The sequence below is a fragment of the Anopheles aquasalis genome, chromosome 2 (genome assembly GCF_943734665.1).
Source record: "Anopheles aquasalis chromosome 2, idAnoAquaMG_Q_19, whole genome shotgun sequence".
Taxonomy (NCBI): domain Eukaryota; kingdom Metazoa; phylum Arthropoda; class Insecta; order Diptera; family Culicidae; genus Anopheles; species Anopheles aquasalis.
In genome coordinates, this window is record NC_064877.1 from 26,717,501 (window position 1) to 26,737,500 (window position 20,000).

At 46.4% G+C, this 20,000-nt stretch overlaps 2 protein-coding genes across 3 annotated transcripts in view; both read left to right on the forward strand.

Annotated features, from left to right (window-relative positions):
• Positions 1-3,617, forward strand: part of LOC126572311 (uncharacterized) — a 5,689-nt gene extending 2,072 nt beyond the window's left edge. For both annotated transcript variants that reach the window (XM_050231529.1, XM_050231530.1), the window contains exons 2-4: positions 693-780; positions 2,472-2,752; positions 2,827-3,617. In XM_050231529.1, the coding sequence (XP_050087486.1) occupies positions 708-780; positions 2,472-2,752; positions 2,827-2,937 (465 nt within the window). In that variant the 5' untranslated portion in view covers positions 693-707 and the 3' untranslated portion in view covers positions 2,938-3,617. The remainder of the gene's footprint in view (positions 1-692; positions 781-2,471; positions 2,753-2,826) is intronic.
• A 5,299-nt stretch (positions 3,618-8,916) lies between these two features.
• Positions 8,917-18,739, forward strand: LOC126572283 (uncharacterized). The gene is made up of 8 exons (XM_050231475.1): positions 8,917-8,970; positions 14,273-15,286; positions 15,897-16,239; positions 16,362-16,488; positions 16,650-16,728; positions 18,162-18,301; positions 18,380-18,471; positions 18,554-18,739. The coding sequence occupies exons 1-8, from the start codon at positions 8,960-8,962 to the stop codon at positions 18,674-18,676; spliced, it is 1,929 nt and encodes a 642-aa protein (XP_050087432.1). The 5' UTR covers positions 8,917-8,959; the 3' UTR covers positions 18,677-18,739.
• The last annotated feature ends 1,261 nt before the right edge of the window (positions 18,740-20,000 follow it).

The following is a 20,000-nucleotide window of genomic DNA, read 5'->3' on the forward strand; positions in this document are numbered from 1 at the left end:
TTGACACAATCGTAAGGAACAGCTACACTCAATGGAATGGTTGTTAAATGGTGTTAAGCTGTTAAACTTTAACAGGTTTTCGCAGGAGTGCAGTACGTTCTGCAATCATCTACAGCCTAGCCTCTTTGAATTGAGTTCTTCCAAACCGGAACCGGAACGCCAGGTCATTGTAAGCTGGCCGTCTTACGATTTCGATTCGTTTTAATGCACCCCCCGGGAGCGATGTGTTTGGTGCAGCGAGAATGAGCTTAGAATGAGGAGATCCCTGTTCATCATCACTCCTTGACTCCTGCTTGACTTCACTTTGGCAAGGGTAAAGATCATTTCCTTTTTAACTGTTGCAACCACGGAATGCAATTTAAATGTCCCATGCAAGAGGGACCTTCCCCCCTCGGGGTCGGTGCAACGGCCAACAGGCCAATGGGAGAGGGACCGGGGTTGATAACAAAACGGAACAAATGGCAATTCCCATCGCTCGAGCGGTGCGCTGGTGCTAGGTGCTTAAGCTCAAGTATTGTTTGCCTACGATCCAGCGGGTGAATTGGGGTTTGGGATTAATTATTTTCACCATGCTTCGTTCGTTCCCTTGATGCATTAACTATTCGAGACAATCCGTTCCGATGAGACGTGCCAGGGATGCACTAAACTGTAGCTTTGGGATTTTTTTTTCAATCTTTTTCGTTTCCTTCCAGAAACTATTGGTGAAGATGCATCAACTATCAACGATTTGTGTAACGCTGGTCATCGTTTCCGTGTTGGTGCAGAGCGCGAACGCCAAGCGTAAGTTGAATGATTACTCTATTAATTAATTTATTGTGTTGTTCTATTTTTTGTTTCGTCTAAAGTAACATCCTATTCTTTAAGAAAAAAATATTGAAAGAGGGAGAGTTTTAGAATTATAGCAGAGCTACCACGAACTATCTCCAATATCCTCAAACCAGAAATCGAAATGTTCGACCCCTGTATTTAGTCTTAGATAGTTCGACCATTGACCATTAAACGGAACTCGTTTGAACCGACATTTCCACCATTTTTGGCAGAAAGGAAATTAGAATGTTCTCTCAAACGACACGGCAGCTGTTTTCAATATGAGCCTAGGGTACTATCCAATCACAATACGATTTGAACGGTGCTGCATACCAGTGTCAATGTCGCTTTTCAAATCAAAGCCGAACCATCCTTTGTTGACCTACATCGCGTGGCGTACGGTGGTTGATCAGTAGCCCAGTCATACTTTGTACATGACCGATGCGAATGACTTTTGACACTCATTGACTCTCATTACTTTCGATAATATTGTTATCATATTTTCTGCAGCATTTCCTCTCACCTGCACGGGGCACTGCAGTCGCAACCTTCATTGCATGCATCATTCATCCTTTGTCCTGTTTCTTGAGAAGCTCGGTTGGCATGTGTTCCTTCAACCGTATGGGGTGCCTTGTTTGCTTGAGGCTTTCATTCGTTGTGCCACTCAGAGGAAACATTCGCTACGCCCGACCACTGCACGGTAGCTGCGGTAGCGCTCATTTTACCACTTAATAATGCTATCAACTTAGGGTTGGTTGGTGGGAGTGTAAAAATACAGACGGTGAACAGACGGTGTAGAAGAAAACAGACGGTGTAGGTGCGGACGCGTCTTCTTGTGGTAGTCAGTGGCGCAGGGCTTCCAGCGTAGTACATGTTGTCATTTTGAAGACTGAAATGTGGCGACAATATCACAAATGAGCACAGCTTTCGCATGGTTTAGCGGTGGGAAACTGCGACAATTCATCTTACTTGGGAATCAATTGTGCAAGGTATCGGATTGTAGTTTTGTTACAACGGTTTTATCATGTTTGTATGCTGAGGTATAGTAAAAGATAACAGTCTGCGTGATAAAACTTTTGGAAACGGCCTAGTTCCTATCGATCGATCGATGGGACATATCGATAAGAAAATGTTTCTTCTTCATGAAAATCCTCACCACCCACACTCTTGCAGCCTTGAAAGTGGAAAAATTGGAGCAACTAAGGTGGGAAGCGTTGTAACATCTTCCATTCAGTCCAGACCTATCACCCTGTGACATTCATGTGTTTGGCCCTCTCAAGAATATTTTGGGAAGCAAAAGTTTCAACAGTTATGCTGAGATTGAAACCTCATTTGCGCCATAACCTGCAAACACGATCTACATCTTTCCAAGCGAGAGCTATTAAAAGCCGCTTATCCGCTTAGAAAAATATTTTGCGGAATCAGGAAGTTACGCAAAAATATAAACTTTTACCTTTTTGCACTTAACTTACCAAAAAGTTTGCAAAAAACAAGAGTACTTTATGTTTGATTCACTCACTTCGATATTTGAGTGGAAAACTAATGAAGAAGGAATAATGAAATTGAAACAAGACAAGTGAACTTTTAATATCATCTGTCGCAGCTGATAGTTATAATTATTGTAGTAATTGACAACGATTATTGAATCTCTTGGTAATTACCAGGCGGTTGTGCTGCATTCGGACATGCCTGTTACGGTGGACATGGAAAGCGTTCCTCCGCATCGGCTCCCGAGGCGCTAGATCAAGGAAGCGTTACCCTGGATGATCTGCCCATTCCTTATGCCAAGCTAATCCTCGACAAACAGCGATCGCTCATCCCGAGCCCGGAAGAGATACGCGCCAACGATCCCTCCTACACCATGGAAACGCCATTTTCTATCCGTCGCCCCGATCCAAGACGTGAAGAGTTTAAATACGCGATCTACGCAATGCTAAGGCAATTGGTAAGTACGATGCACACTGTCGGTAGCATTACTGTCGATAAGATGATATTAAATCGGTTCCGTATTTCTTTCAGATGGATGATAGCGCTACGAATCATCAGGATGTACTGCATCAGCAGCAACCATCGCATCAAGCGTCCTTCCAACGGGAATTGTCTGGCATGCACGAAGTGGAGCGAAAGTAAAATCCCCGCATTACCTGCTACTGCTGTCTGTTTGATGAATGGAATCTTAGCTTCATTGTTCATCACCTCCCTTGCTGTTCCCCTTTTTCCAACATCATCGGTCATCCACATTCATCGTAATACTGGAGGGTGGCAACAATGAACGGAAGCATATTTCAGTTACAAGATGTAGATCGAAGGGATCTGGGAGGAAAGATGGCTGCAAGGAATCTGTAGCATTTTAACGTTTCATTTGAAGTAGACACGTCCGGGCGCGTGGTATGTTGATGTTGCATAGATCGTGAGAACATCGAGAAATGTTTAACAAAAAAAGAAAACCAAAGAAAGTGGTGATAACGATCATCATCTCATTGCCGTCATCAAGAGTGTGGCATCAGCCACCTAGCAATATGTGCTCGATCATCTCGAGTCCCCGGGAATGCGGGGGCTACTGAAGCAGTGAATGTACATAAAGGAGTATTCAGTGTTGTGCGGATTATTTAGACTGCACCGAAAATGGAAGGTCCCAACACCTCATTCTATTATCACAATTATCTACCAATGGTTGTTGTTACGCATACAATGAAATGAATTGTTCAATGATGAGCCATACACGAGCAGCGAAATGAAATGCAAATGAAGACATAATAAAAACAAATGATTAGACGAAAACTGTTTTGGCTGGGACAGTTTCGTTTAATTATTCCCAAAAAAAAACCCTGGAGTGAAATGGAATCATTTATATCACATTGTGGTTCATCAGTCCGGTAGTCCATCATTTGGGGATACTGTGATCGTTAATCCAATGAAACGGCATTGTACGATCGATAATATTAACATGATTTGCCATTTTTGCTGAAATTATGAGCGATGTTAACTTTGGTAATGATTCAATCTTTCAGTTTGTAGTTTTCATTTTGTAGTTATCCTCTTTCATTCATTTTCACGGAAATCCTTCAAATGAAATGAAGCTTGTAGGGATGTATGGCGCAATTGAATCTTTAACTTACAAATGATATTGAAACGCCCGTAATTAAAGATTAACCAAAAAATACGTAACTCATTTAACACGAACTTATATAACCTAATTACGGTAAGTATCATGATACAAGGAAGTGTTCATCTTTAGATAAACTTTACAGTTGGCATATCTTAATGTTTCCACAAGGATTTATCACCTACCGTCACAAATCTCAATTCTTATCTATCACCGTGTATCTAAATGGAAATAAATCTCATTAAACAATGGTTAAATTAAGTAAACAAAAAATAATTTAACATTTAACAGAGTAATTTTTATTAATTCTTTGAAGTACAGATAGAAGATGCAGCTTAGAGGAATGCTGCATGCGATCTAGAAATACCACGTGGAGTTGGGTAAACTACAGTACGCGACCAAATATCCTTCTGAGGATCTTCCTTTCGAACGCTGCTACAGCTGGTCACAAAATTTTCCGTGGAAAGCTAAAAATTTCCACCGGAAAGCTCGGAAAATCGCATTCGCCACGCCATCTGCCAGCTAGACGCGGAACTCTTGATCCTGGATGGATGACAATCCCTGCGATAGGAGAATAATGTCCACCCGCTCATGTGCTCTGCTACATTTTCATATTTTCCCACGAATAATCTTTCCACTGGACCTTCAAACCGCTAACGTTGGCTTCTGATTCACAACGAGATTTCAAACAAAGGCGTGCTACCGATAGAAGAGCGGATGTTCCTCCTTCCTTAAATCCGAGGAGAGTAAACGAACTCGCACCGAGACAATGTTTCCGGTACATAAAGAGAAACCATTGGTGCGATTACATATGCACGCATCAATCAGCGCTTTACACTGTACCACATGAGCACCGATTGCAGTTAATGAATCATTAATATTAAAAAGTGTAACTCGATGCGAATGATTAATGATACACGTTTTTTTCCCTTGGTTGCTGGCCATCGTGCACCGACCATATCCAATAGCGAGAAGACACCGGATCTAGCTGCTCTAGGTGCGCCAGTGTATTCCTGTGTATTCGATCATCACCCGGACCACCACCAAACGGGCCCACTTGTTGATCGAGCGGCCCAGGAGTACAGGAAGCACGTGGGCTTACGCAAAAGTGTCATCAATCAAAACTGTTTATGCGTATCCTGTGCTCCCACCGTTTCATCGCCACCAGTCCCAGCCTCTTAGCCTCGCGGTTGCCGGTTAATGAACGCGGTCTCATCGTACCAACGAGGGGAGTGGGGTATGGCCGTCCGCTGGATAGCAAGTTTTTCGAACTGTGAAAAATGTGTCCTGATGGCAGCGGTGGACACAATTTCGTTCCTGTCCTGGTCCGTTGGCCACCGGTGAAGCACGCTTTCTGTGCCGGTAGGCTGGCTACTGAAGCGAACGATAATTTTTAATGATCCTTCCCCACCCCGGCCGATTAGTAAATTGATCCCAAAATCGCCTAAAATGAAACTCCCCAACCTCCCGGGGGCACCCGTTGGTTAAGGCGAGAGGAGAGTAATGTTTCAAATCAATTAGTTTAATACGCACCCCTCCCGAGGGTACAGTCGGTCCCTAATGTAGCACAACATAGGAGATATGTCGCGATCCGCTAGTGTATGCGACAGTGCCAGCGATTCACTCTGACTGGATGCACCTGTTGCTCATCTACGTGTGCCATCGTCGTCGTCGCTGTGTCCTGGCCAGCGCTCGCTTGGCTCACGTTCGCCGGTTAACCGTACCAACTCTTCATCACCATCAACGGCAGCTACAGCAGCTTCCCATTTTTAAGCACAGGAGAAGTTGAGTGAAGCGGAGAGAAGGGGACACGCTAGTGCAGGGTACGTTGGCGCCAGTCAACTGGATAGATCCTGGAGGGAACAGACAACGCGTACTTGCGGTAGACGTGTCGAGGGGAAGCAATTCCTGACCACAACAAACGTGGCACATACACGCAAAGGCACACACATTACTGGCACGGTGTGCAAACACCGAAGACAAACGCACTGGCCGAAGGGACAAGGATTTCTGCGATTTGCATTCGCAAGGATTCTCATTACTAGGGATTCCGATATCATGCTGTGGGGATATGAGGGAGTTTGAGGGAGCCACGCACGTACGCAGTTGAGCAAACGAAACGTTGTTTCTACGATAAATCATAACCGGATGGATTGAATGGTTTGGCGTGGCGCGAAAAAGGACGCCAGGATGCGCCACATTTCGCGTGGGTTTCTTGATTTATGAGCTAGAGTCCCGTATTGTTCTGGAATGGTTCGACTGCCGTTCGATTGCATATCGGGGTGCACTAAAGGGTGTGTTGGTCGGTGCCATCGATGGCGCATTTCTCGATCAGAAGAGATGTAGAAGAAGGAAAAGAATCGAAAGAAGAAGAGAGTCGGTTCGGTTGACCGCAAGGGGAAGGGAGTTAATTACTGTTGTCCTGGCCTGCCTATGGCTGCTCGATGATCAATAGCAAGAAATTGAACGCTTGCTTATCGATTAATGTGCCAATTGTAACGATGGTCCGCTCTGGCAACATATGGTCAGTGCACGATGCCAGTGCTATTGGTTTAGTTGTGGGATTAGTTTTGTTCCAACCACATCCATATCTCCCGTAGTTTCTGCAGAAGAATGCGATCTTGGAAGCCTCTTAAATAAATATCTTTTTGATTAAATTAAGTGCTTTCATTAACATACCAAAGCAGAGCGTTCTGCGTGAGGGTATTAGCACAATTATTTGTCGCTGTATTGTTCCTTGAACATCCTCGGTCAGACCAAGGATCTTCTATCTGCGAACGCTGACTCGTTCCGGAACGATTTGCATATTTCAAAGCCATTAAGTGCTACTGGATAGTGAAAATGTGATAGCAAGATAAGCCCATTGGCCATTATGACTTCCATCACAACTTCCCATCCCTTGCGAAGTAGTCTAATCTTCCAATTCCTACCGCAGACCTATGATACGCCATTAAACAACGAAATGGTGTAAACGCAACATGTCGCGGTCAAATCCACTTTGCTCCTCTCTTCTCTTTCTGAACGGCAAGGATTTCGATAATGGCACAACGATAAAAATACACTTACGAACTTAGACCCCTGTGCCTCGCCCGAGCCTTGTCTGCACTTCAAACGAGACGAGCAAGTGGCGTTGAGCTCCACTTCATCGCAACTCCACTAGACAAGCTGCGTCCCTCCACCAAACAGAGAACGAACATGGAAGATTGCAAATATTAGATAAAAAGGATGAAACGAGAGAAGGAAAGATAGCGCGCGAAAAATAGAGATAATCATTGATAGTAGAATGGCGGATGAGGTAGCAATAGCGCGGTTATGGCCCACAATGCAACAATAACTTCCACTCAGCCGCACATCAACCCGAGTCGTCGGTGTCCGGGGCCGGGTCCGTGGGGGTTGGGTTTGATGAATTTGTTTTTCACTCGTTTAGGTGTCCCATCTGCGTCGTCCGGTCGAGGAAGGACCCCATCCATCCTTCCTCTACCTACGGGACTGCCGGCCGGCGCTCGCCTCGCTCATCGCGTTACGCGATCGGAGCGCGTGCCTGTGCTTGTGTACCTACTCACATACACCCCTGCACACATACACATACAAAGAGCGAAGTACAGTGCATCAATAAAGGATGGAAAGAGAGCGACCGATGGAGAGACAAACGACGAAAGAAAGAGACACCATCATGTGGATCAACTGGTGGCAATGGCGGCGTGCGTCGTCCTCAACTGGGTCCTGCGGCTCGATGGCCCTGTCTGGCTGTGTGCTGTCCTGGTGCGCGTTGCTGTCCTTGCTACCATCGCGTTGACACCGCGGGTGGGGGGGATAAAGATGTCTTTTGGCTCGGCTTGGAGCCACTACAGCCAAAGGGAGCCACAACCAGGCGAGTTGGCGACTCGGCGTGCCAAGCGAGTGGATCGACCGCGAATCAGTCAGAGCCCGTACGTCAGTCGTCCGTACGCGTCCACCGGGGTCGGTTCAGGTTTTTATCTCCCGACAAACCGGGAGGTAGTGCGTGCGCCAAAGGATATACCAACTGGGAGCTAGGAGTAGTGTCACTCAGTTTTGCAGCAGGTGTGATTTTTTCTAGTGGATCATCTATCCGGTCTTGGCCTAATCTCATTCCGATGCTCATTCAAATTCCGATACCGGAACGTAACGATGACGATCTGGAATGTGGTCTGCGTATCTGTGATCTGAAGCTGCCAAACTTCCGCCCAGACGCCGGAAGCCTTGGGGTGGAAGTGGCATGAAAGCTATACATAACGTTCGTTCATGTTGGGCTGGAGTGTGGTGACCGTGTGCCGTGCGTTCGTTCGTGTGCTCCGAAACGTTCTTGGCCGTAAGCGGAAGGATACTCGTAGATCGTTGGCTGCAGCCATATCCGTATTACCACGCTAAGCATGGCCGTATACCGTTCGGCTATCGGTCGAATCGGTATCAGCAACGTCGTAAAGTTGGCTTCTCCTTGGTAATTCTACCTTACCGCACCATCTCGGATTTGGACACGCAGTGCGGCCACTTGGCTGCGACACTCAGGAAGCCGGGCTTCCTGTTCATAGGAATTCTGCTCGGTGTTCTTCTTTTTGTGGTGCCTTTTGGATGTTTGCTTTTCCGGATCCGTGACTGCAATTGGAAGAGATGACTCATAGAGACAATTGCTTCCCATTTTCATTCAAGTAGACATTCGTTGGGCCATATTGTTGATTGGCGAACTAATAAAGCTCCATTTCGATTCGTTCATGAAATCCATAAAAAAATCATCGTTTTAGTTAAATATATTTACTTACTCCTAAACTTAAACAATGACAAAGCTTAGTAAAAAGTACTGAAACGAGTGTTAAGCAACATGTTTTTAAAACAGTGACTAAGGATTAACACAACATCTTGTACACGCAAATGCTCGTAATGTTTAAAGGATATTAGCAGCAGTAGCAGCAGCAACAGCAGGACCACTAACTATTGGCATCACCGGCAGGTGATCCGCATTTTGCAACTTTATAACTCCATCAAACAAACAACACCGGCGGGGCAAGAGTGAGCTACTAGTACGCGTCCATGAGCGGCAGGTAGGTTTTGCGGTTGTGGATCATTTGTTCGTGGTGGCTTCATCTCAACCGGAAACAACCCGGCAATCGTCCACGTGGCGGAAACCAATTTAAGCACAATTTAATCCGTCGCTAAAGCGGATTCATCGAGCGGAAAGAGCATGCTGCAGTATGTTTTGGCTTTGGCGGTTGTGGTTCACCTGTGGGCTTGCAATGTTATACAAGCCGTGACACGGATTGTTATGGATTGGTTTTCGTGGAACGGTACAAGAATGTACCAAAGATTTGTTGGCGGCTCGTAAAGAGTAAAAGAGTCGTTACAGTTTGTTTATAATTTGAAATTGGAAACAGGGAATCTACTATTCACTTCTATTAGCATTTGCAGTTAAGTTAAGGAGCGTTGTGTTTTAAAAAGTATCGTCCGAGTGAAAAGAAGTAATTGAAGTCCGAGTGAAAAGAAGTAATGGACGCATCGACGTCCAGAGCAGGTTTTCCAATGCTCAGTTCATATAATTCGATATTCGAAACATAAACGGACTTATTTTGGATGTGATTTGCATTTTTCATTATCATTTTCATCAGATTTCGAGCATAACTTAATGCTGCTGTGCACGTTGTGCCGATTTTTTTTTTTCGTATTGAAGCAGAGGTATCTATTCTTAAAGCGACGTAATTAAATCGGACGGGAATAATCAGAAATAGAGGATTTTTGCACATTATTCAATCATTCTATAAAACTTCCTTAAAAAAGAATGAAGGAAGAAGTAACCAATCTTTTATTAAATAGTTCTACAAAATTTCATTCAGTTTCTGAAGAATGGTAAATTTGTTAATCATTAAGCAAGTATATACAGTCGAATAGTAATCATATTTTAATGATGTCCTTTCCATAAGCTATGATAAATTTGAGATCGACTCGAGTCTCTACCGCTTGTGGTTAAAGCTTTGCTCTTCGTATAACCATTGAAGCGTTAGAGCAACATCTCAGATTCAGTTTTCAATGATAAAATCAACCATTTTTTTTAATTTCACCCCAAACGTAGTGGACGAAAAAACCGAAATGGTTCCGCGACCTTTCTACGAATTGCTCTCCGACACTGTCTGTCTGGGATACATTTTTCAAAGATTTTTGTTACCGTTGTTTTTATCAAACCTGTCATTTAAGACGGAAAGTGTAAGCCCGTTCGGCACGCTATCGGAGCCAATGTTATGATAGGATAATTTATCATGTGTTAGCTGTCTTTTACACATTCACCCACCAACCCCGGATGCCATCCGCAACCGACGTCAACTCGGTTTTCCCATGTCCCATTGTGGCTTACCCTTTCGGTGGGGGCATCGTTTTCCCATCCATCTGTTTTCATTTCCCAACACACGACCACAGATCATTATTACTTACATTTTTTGTCCCATTCATGCTCTCTCGCTATCGGTCTTTGCTCTCCTTCGCTGAAGCTAGTACAGCTCGTTGTTCCTTCCTGTCCAGAAAGGCACGCCAGCTCACCTATGAGCCGAGGATGAGGGCTTTATTGCAGCAAATGGGGCTGCGTGACCATGCCAGACCCCCGGCAGTCTTGACCAAGCCAAGGCACTTCATTTGTATCGTCCACACTGGCAGACAGCTCGATGGTTTGTCTGGTATAGACAGTGGTTCGGTGTTTTCGCACCGGGGGTGTGCTCAAACGACCATTGCAATGCACCGTCAGCCACCGAGCCTGAACCTGCCTTGCCCGGTGCAACGCTGCACTGCACTTTCCATCAATGTTGATTACCTGCCGAGTGTACAATCGATACGGGTGACCATCAACAGCAGCAAGACTTTGGCTTACAGTGCAGGCGCCGCTCCATGTTGCATTCGACGCTACACGACCATCACTTCCACACCGAGAATCGTTAAAGCACCCCAGATACAATACCGATCCTAGAGAATGCCAAGACTATCCCAATCCCACCCGGGGCGATCCGGGGTTTTCGCGTTGAGCACAGCGCAAAAACCCATAAACCCACGGTAAACGTCCGTCCGGGACCCCCCGGCTAAGAAGTTAATTAAATTTATATCTTTTCCTCTTGCTTTCTCCCTAATAGTGACACTTTACGATTAGGTTTACCAATGATTCGGATCCTCTCTCCTTCACCGCATTCGCGACCACGCGGTGGTCCTGTGGTTTCTTTATTTCTTTTTTAACTTTTGACCCACCGACACCGAGCGACGATGAGAGCAAAGGACGAAGACGACTGGCTGGTGTGCGATAAAGGTGTGCGATGTGATGTCTGGTTTTCGTGTTATGCTGGGGCGCGCGCGGAATCCGTGATAAGGAAAAAAAATTACCCACCCCCCCCTAAAACCGCACCCCGGAACGCGGGTTGTTTCTTGGAAGTGAGATTGATGGCGGTTCGTGAGATGATGGCGTGCTGTGCCACCGGATCGAGATAGCAGGATTCACCAACCCGCAACCAAATTTAGCGCGAAACACGGAAAACAAGAATAGCCAGCATGACACACACGCACCGGGATCGCCACGTGACGCACCAACGCAGGAAGTCAGGGACTCGCTCCGCATTTCCGGCGAGGTTGTTAGGTCGTTCTCGCTCGACCGGTTAACCTTTTTGCCTGACGTAAGCCTTTGGCCACTTAACTCTTTCGGGCTCAACAAGGGAAGTGACCGCTGGTTGATGGGATATGCCATTCTATTATTCTACCTCGTTATCAACGTTGATTTAGTTGACAAAGTTGTGAGAACGGTGTTTTAGCGTGCTAACAACAAAAACTGGAGAAGAAGGAGGGAATATTAATTATAAACCACAAACCGGGGTCCTGCTCCAGTTATCTGCATCAGACACTATATGGATATGCATCATTTACTGCGATGCCACTGCACCTACGACCAGTGTCCAGTGCAGACGGGGGGCGTTAATTGCATTCCCGTCCGCCAGTTGATACAAAACCCCCATTGTTGGCCACTAGCAACAGCCTTCCCCGTGGTGCCAATAGCTGGCCGATTGTAATCGTTCGTTATGCCATATTGTTCTTAATTACATTCGGCTCGAAGGTTACCAAAATGGAATTGGGCACAAACGAGACAGACACCATGCCGTGCCCATCATGGTATGCCGGTTCCCTTTAATCGTTGTTTACCTTTTCGGAAAACTGGCGGCTGATGTGGCGTCATTGTGGCCTCGGGCCTACCGGCGTTTTATGACTGATTCGACGAGACACTCTGCTCCGTTCGGCGTGTCCGAGGCGACAATAAAAATCAATCACAGACCAATTTTTGATGGTGGCATCTTCCATCGTCCCGGGGGTCGTTCCCGTTTGGCATATACGGCTTTTCCGGCAATGAACTGCTAACCTTGTGCGATCGATCGATACGAGATTAGGCTGTGCATAGAATGGATATCCGATGAGTTATCTGTGCTCTCCGGGCGGTTCCCGCACGAGGCCAGTCGAGGACCACGTTGGATTTCTTCGACACCTCGGTATGGTACTGCATTGTTCCGGGGATGGAAAATTAGAAGCAGTTTGGAGAGTTTTGCTCCCTCCGTTGGGCATACACGGTGAGGATGTTGATTAGAACCGGATGAGTGCATGTTCTGTCCAGTCCAGGACACATGATACGGTCGCCCTTGGCAACGATTGAGATTGGAAGAGATTGAAATTGAATGCGCCGTTGCTGACACAAAAAACGGGAATCCAAAATCAAATTTTCACATTAAACGTCGTCGATAATCTACGCCCGGGGAAGGAATCGAATCGGATAGGGAATCGAGCAACGAGAAATATCTGTTTCATGCCCAATACGACATTCCGTTGTCGTGATGTACCGGTTTGAAATTGTGTTTTTCCTATCCCAACAACCTAGTATCATGTGGCTGATTCGTTGTTCCTGGTTCCTGCCGTTGTCACTGTAGGCACGATGTTCAACCGATATGGTAAGCCTCCATGAGTATACCAGTTCGTTGAAGGCTACGTGGTTCCTGTGCTGAGCTTCCGGAGGCCAGTGAACTGCCACCACTCGGGGAAGGGGTTTGCGCGCCACATGAAAATTGATACCAAATCGCATCATTAACCCCAAAAATGGATTTGATGACAGTCGATAAAATTGGTTGCGGCTCGGTAGTCGGCGCGGACGGATCGTCCTTCGCCACGTTGTCTTCGTATTTCTATTTTTATTTTTTCTCAGACCATTCGGAGTTTTCCTTCACTTTCCGTTTCCTTTGCTTTCGCTATTTCCGCGCCGACCACTAGGCGGACGGTTAGTGCGGACGTTCGGTGCCATGTGGGCCTTGTTTTTCTCGACAAATAATATCTAGCGTCACACCATCAATGGGCGTGTATATGAAGGAGCGGGGTTTTTTTTTATGGTCCGAGTTGTTGTTTCTGTATTGAGTGGTTGGGGCCTGCCTGCGTCCAGTGTTGAGAATGTTTTCCCCGTCGTGCAATGGATGGAGGAAAACATTACGTAACACCTTGTTTTCATGCATTGTTATGAGTTGGTTTTAGTAATCTGTGTTTGATTGTACTCCTTCTCAGCTATATCTGCACTTCAGTTGTTTTTTGTGATAATATAATCCGATTGTTACTAGACAATTGTATGAATAAAATGCCATTTATTACTAATCTGTTTATTTATTTTTTTAATCATATAGTTAGAAAGCGATCGCATCGAAAGGCTGCTCCCGAAAACTATCTTTATTTTGTAATTTAGCATTTTGCTTGATTTTCAAGATACTATACTACATTTTTACCAAATGGTGCGCTAAAAAAGGATAAAGTGAATAGAGAGAATCATGCACTATCGTAAAAGGCAAAGAAAAAGGGCATAATCCTGTTTTCATTCCCTTAAGGCAAAGCTTAGAAACCATGTCACGTTTCGCATCCGAACCATGCGCGTGTTAATGCTCACGGAACGAGGGTTATGTGTTCCTTTAGGATAAGTTACGGTCCTTCCCCAAAGAAGGAAAGTAGCCAAAAAGGAAGAGATATATAAGAAAAATTGGCCCAGTCCCTAAACATCGAATTCATTACTCAACAGTTTGAGAAGTGGTTTGAAACCTTGCAGATGCTTACCGCATATTTTAGCTTTAGCACCTATTACATAATTGTCCTGAAAGTAGCGAAACAATCATCGTGTTAATAAAAAGCATTACTTTTTTTGTTTAACTTTTTCGGCTATTTGAATAAACGACTAGATGGAATTGTAATTGAATCTACGAATGAAGATGCTTAGAAACAACATTTTAAAATCCCCTTAAAGAGCCGTTTTTGGTTGTTTTTTAATCGCAAACCATGTGTAAAGTAAACTTTTCTTTCTTTCACTTCCAGCGCCATGAAGTCAAGAGTGAGCCACACCGACAGCACGTCGATCAAATCGATCAGCTCGGAGGATGTGAGCACCCAGCAGCACTACCACGGTAATATGTGCTGCAGTGCCGAGGCGAAGAATCCGGCGTTCAAGCGAGGCCGCCAGCTGCAACAGATGCAGATGATCATCCTACCGTTCATCCCCATCCTGGCACTGATCGTGCAGACGTCGTACGAAATGATCGAGATCGTCAGCTACCGGAAGGAGGTGTCCGAGATCGAGGCCCAGGTATCGATGGCGACGGGTCTCGGCAAGGTGGTGACCCGATTACAGCAGGAACGTTCCGACGTCGCGTTCTACATCTACACCAACGGGATCACGCTGCGTAGGAACCTCAACGATACGTTCCTCGAAACCGATCTCGCGCTGGACAATATGTCCTCTTTACCGGACATTTCCATTCGCACAGTCCAGCCGAACAATGGTGAGGTCACGTGGCTTAATATGAGCGAGTTCCGTGAGACACTGCAGGAGTTTCGCGCCAACATTAGCTCGGAGGATAGCAAGGTGCAGGAGATACTGCGCTGGTACACGACGGCCAATGCTGCGCTGCTGGAGCACCTCACGAACCAGATCAAGGATGCGAACAAGAGTGGCGTTTGGAGGTTTCTGCTCAGCTTCAAGAACCTGTTGCGTAGCATCGAAAGCCTCGACATCTCGTCGGTGTACGGTATCAACTACTACGGTCGCGGCTATCTGGCGCAGGACTCGTACATCAAGTTCGTCCAGCATGATATCCTTGGGCGGGATCTTTTGAACGGTTCGCTACACTTTGTGCCCTCGCTAAAGGATATCTACCGGAACATAACGCGCACGATGAAAAGCTACGGCAACATTACCCAGTGGAGCCGCACCATTTACAAGAACGAGCGACGCAAGGAGAACGTGACCGATGCACGGTCGTACTACGAGTCGATGGCGTACTACATCGACGAGCTGAGGAAGCTGCAGCACGAGTTGCGAGTTATTATACGGTGGGTGGTGGTGGCGGCAGCTTGATGTTGGTGGGATGCGGTGGGAATGGAACTGGAAGCGGAAGTGTTAATTGATTTAATTTGTCTTACAAATGTTGCGAACTGGGATTGTCCACGTCCAAGCATCGAAATGCAACCAATTAGTCTCACGGATGGTTCTCGGTGTTTCCGCTCGACTGATGCTGACATGCTTAATTCAATCAAGTAGCCGAGGTGATAGAGCGTCTAGCAGCCGCCAAGGAATGGTGCTCCAGGTGGTGATGATGGTGGATGAGAAGCGGAATTGAAAACAAGATCGAACATGTTGCGAAGCACCTGAAACTATTCCCTTCCGCGCGGTGAACAAATGGGTCACCAAAGTTCTCGAGCCATCGCGGTTGTTCTTGGAATTAATTTGTCGAATCTGCAATGAGCACTGCGAGGAACTGACACAAAGTATCTTATTTGATTGTATTTTGTGCTCACTTACATCTCTTGATTCTAATAAGATTACACGGCCGTTAATCCTCGTGGCGCGAACGGGGGATGCTTGCCATTCGTAGAATTCTGTGTCGATTAAAGGGTTTTTTTTATAAACGTTTTTCACTCCCATTTCAACCGCGGCGACTAGGAGCGAGGTGCAGAAGGTGTTGCAATCGGCGGACAACATGGAAACGTTCGGCATCGCGATCCTGGTGGTCGTGCTCATCGTGTCACCCATCATCATCATACTGGTGCGCAATGCGGCGGCCACCATCCAGCTGTACGCCATCAATCTGGCCCACAAGGCGAAGGAGCTGAAGCGCGAGAAGCGCAAATCGGATTCGCTGCTCTTCCAAATGCTACCGCCAACCGTTGCCACCCAGCTGAAGCAAGCCCAGACGGTCCCGGCCGAGTACTACTCCGCGGTATCGATATTTTTTAGCGATATCGTTGGATTCACCGAGATTGCCGCCGAATGTACACCGCTCGAGGTATGTTTCCGTTCGTGCACTCTTTTTCTTTCTCTTTTCCCTTGCGTTCTAAAGAACGCTGCTGGTGTATTAACTCTTGATTCACACTCTTTCATCTCTACGCGACCGTACGGCCCCGAAAGGTGGTGTCCTTCCTCAACGCCATCTATCGAATGTTCGACGAGCGCATCGAGTGTTACGATGTGTACAAGATCGAAACCATCGGCGATTCATACATGGTGGCCTCCGGTTTGCCGGTGAAGAATGGTGGTATAGCTTCAACCGCACAGCAAATGAATAGTCATAACACCTCTGCTCTTTTCCTTTCTGTCTCTCTCTTTCTTTTTTTCTTTCGCTATCAAATTGTCGTCCTCGCGGCATGGTCGCTGGATTCCGGTTGTATCGTTGTGGCTCATCCTTAAAAAAAACAGGCAACAAACACGTTACGGAAATCGCCACGATGGCCCTGGATCTGCTCGATGCGTCCGGATACTTTAGTATTCCACACAAGTAAGTCCTTTTCCCGAGGGGCAAGCCAGCTTTTCCGCCAGTGATAAGTGACAGCAGCAGCAGTAGGTGCAAGAAACGAACACCAGCCCCAGCAGTCATCAAACCGAATGGCCAGTGGGACTTGCGTCAAGCCTTAGCAAAAATCTGGAATCCCAAACTCTGTCCTTTAGCATGTGACCTTTGTCCAAAGTAGGGGGGAGGAAAACAAACCAAAAAATATAGATATAACATGCTCGGGTCTGTTTAAGGTGTTACGCAATTTTCGGGCGAACCCACCCAAATGTCTGGCCAGTATGAGATGTTTAAAGTTCCGATCCTCTGACCGAACCGTCGGTTCACTATTTGTTCAAGATATTCAACCAAACGAAGTGACTTTGGATACCCCAGCGGACTAATTGCGGTCCTGCGGATATTGACCTTTTTATCTCGTCCATTAGCGTGGGAGGTCATGGTTGTGAGTGTTTTGAAACCTCTTTTGCAAGTTTTTTCCCGGATTTGAACCGGATTCCAGATTCAAAAGTTCGAGTATGTGCTCGTATGGATGCTCTTGAGCATCGGCGCTGAGTTATTTGGTTGCTCACTCTCTTCCATTAGTCGAACGGAAGTGTTCCATTCAGCTGATTGGGAGGCAGCTCAGTGCTTCAACGAGGCTTCGACGCAATTTCGATAAACTGTTAATCGGTGGTGGCTTTAATACCGGTCTGCGGTGCAAGTGCAGTCAATATGCAAATGTTCCATTTGACCTGAGATAATTTTGTAGCGAGAATCACTGATCACTCATGCAAAAAAGGGCAACACGCTTCCAGGAAAATTTTCAGTTTTACTATTCGGTATTAAAAATAACAGAAACGAAACATCGAGAACTCGTTCCTCATCGAGTGATGCGCTTGTTTTTCAATTCACATGTTTTTAACGGGAGCTGGAATGAGCAGCAGATCTCGCTGCAGGTTGGTTGAGAGAGCGCCTGCCTCTGGGCCTGTGACAAGCACGCAATCTTCACTGCTTCAGCTGTTTCCATCATTTTAACATCAATCTCGAAGCCAATGCTGTGACATGGCTTTAAATTGCATAATTCACCGTAATCCTTGTTCGGAAGCTGTTCTTTTCATGTGCGCCTCGTGCGCCAGGAAGCTAAATATTAAGCTGTCGTAATACACTGCTGGTTTGATACGCCTAACTACCTTCTCAATTCCTCTTCCAAGTGGAATATGAAGAGGCAAAGAGCAGTTTAATAATCCGCAATGTATATGCGTGTGTGTGTTTTGTTGTTGTTGCAAATCATCAAAATCAAGCAACACGTTTGTGCGCATGATGGAGGCGCCAACGATGGAGGCGCACGTATGATGGAGGCGCCTACGATGGAGGCGCCAGTTTTTTTTTTACATTCTACCGGAACTTCTCTTCTTAGTGATGGTTGTTTTCCTGTTTTCCAGAGCCAATGAACCGGTGCAAATAAGGTGCGGTATCCATACTGGGCCCGTGGTAGCCGGAATTGTTGGTACAAAGATGCCCCGTTATTGCTTGTTCGGTGATACGGTCAACACGGCTTCCCGAATGGAATCGACCGGTGAAGGTAAGTGGCAGCAGGTGGTGCTGGCCAAACCGATGCTAAACCATCCTCTCTTTTCCTCTTTTCATGGCATCACCGTAGCGCTCAAGATTCACATCTCGGCCGAGATGAATGATGCCCTGGTCAAGGTGGGTGGCTTCAAGACGGAACACCGCGGACTGATCGATGTGAAGGTAACCAGGACCAGTTGATCTGCGGCAACATTGATGCATTTAATGACCCTTGTTTTGGTTCATTTTTCCCGGTCCCGTATAGGGTAAAGGGCTGATGGACACCTACTGGTTGACGTGCAAGGAGGGAACCACACCGAACAACAATCACCAGGGCGAGGTGGCCTGGTTCGCTGACATGAAGCCGGTCTATTTGAAAATAGTTTAATGCTCGCTGCCGGCCCGACCAACCGCCCCACCCTACGAGATGGCCTGGTGGAAGAGAACAGGCCCAGTCTCTACCAGCAGCAACCTCGTCTTCGCCTTCGATGGACTAGATGATGAAGGGAGTATTTTTCGTGGAATTCCCAAACACCCCCGGGAAGTCGAAAGTTACCCCTTTCGAGGACTTATGGTACCCACCCAGCTAGTGTAAAAGTTTTCCCCCATTTCCTCCTCTCACCGGAAATAACTGCGCACCCCACAGTACGTGCCCAGGACCAGGTCAATCAATCTGGGCATTGTGCTCGGGGCTGGTATGCGATGCGTATTACCATGGCTTAGCAGGAGGTAGGCCACTATGTGTCTGCGTAAGTGTGTTTTGTCGTGTAATTAATTAGAATCCCTCTAGCTAATGTCTGCTGCAGAAGTAAATCGAGAATGCAATGCCGTTCGCGAACGTGTCGTTCTGTTTGTTTTTTTTTTAACTCGATGTTGTGCTCTGATGAAGTTGTCAATAGAGAGCAGTTCAATCTATGCCTATTTCAACCTACTAAACACAACTAAAAAAAATTACACTTACTCACACACATGGACACACCCACACAAACGGATATTTTCTGTCGAAAGTAAGAAATAAAATTAATTGTAATATAAATACCCCAAATCGCGCTAATTTGGTGTCAATTGATCGAACAATTCGTGCTCGACGCTTCCGCTTCCGGTCTTCGGTCTCCTTGCCCTGACACCAATGTGGCTAGCTGGCCAGCTAGTAAATTACCCTTCCAACTGTGACGACATGATCGCTGATATAAACGGAAACGTATCGGACGGTGGACGTCGACACGCAAAAACCCTTACCTCCCTTTCCGTTAGTGGTTTCCGTTCGCTGTTGGGTGCGTGAAAAGGCACAAAGCTACGCGAATACAGAGCCATCGTGGAACGTGCCGTGCGAAACCGGAAGCCACCGCTATTACGCCCGTCGCTGCAACGCAACACCTCATTACGCGAAATGACAATATTATGGCTTACGGCGCGATCTGATGTGTTTCGTGTGCCACCCGCTGCTTCTGGTGGGATTGGTTCCGTATCCTGGCATTCGTACACAACCGCCAACGTCACCACCACCACCACCACCATCCTCTGCCAGGACCAAAAAACGATTAATGGGTGTTCGGCGCGCACCAATTACACGCGCGAACCGTATTCAGTTTCCAATTTGGATTGTTAACTTTTCATTTGTTCTGGGTCTGTCTTTTTTTTTGTTTGGTCCTTCCGATTGAAGGGAGGCCACGAGTGCACGAGTGGAATTACCGACAGGAAGAGGCCGACAT

Coding starts and splice junctions, on each gene's coding strand:
- LOC126572283 (XM_050231475.1), top strand. Junction 15,287..15,896: donor GAGTTGCGAGTTATTATACG/GTGGGTGGTGGT, acceptor CGCGGCGACTAG/GAGCGAGGTGCAGAAGGTGT. Junction 16,240..16,361: donor CCGAATGTACACCGCTCGAG/GTATGTTTCCGT, acceptor CGGCCCCGAAAG/GTGGTGTCCTTCCTCAACGC.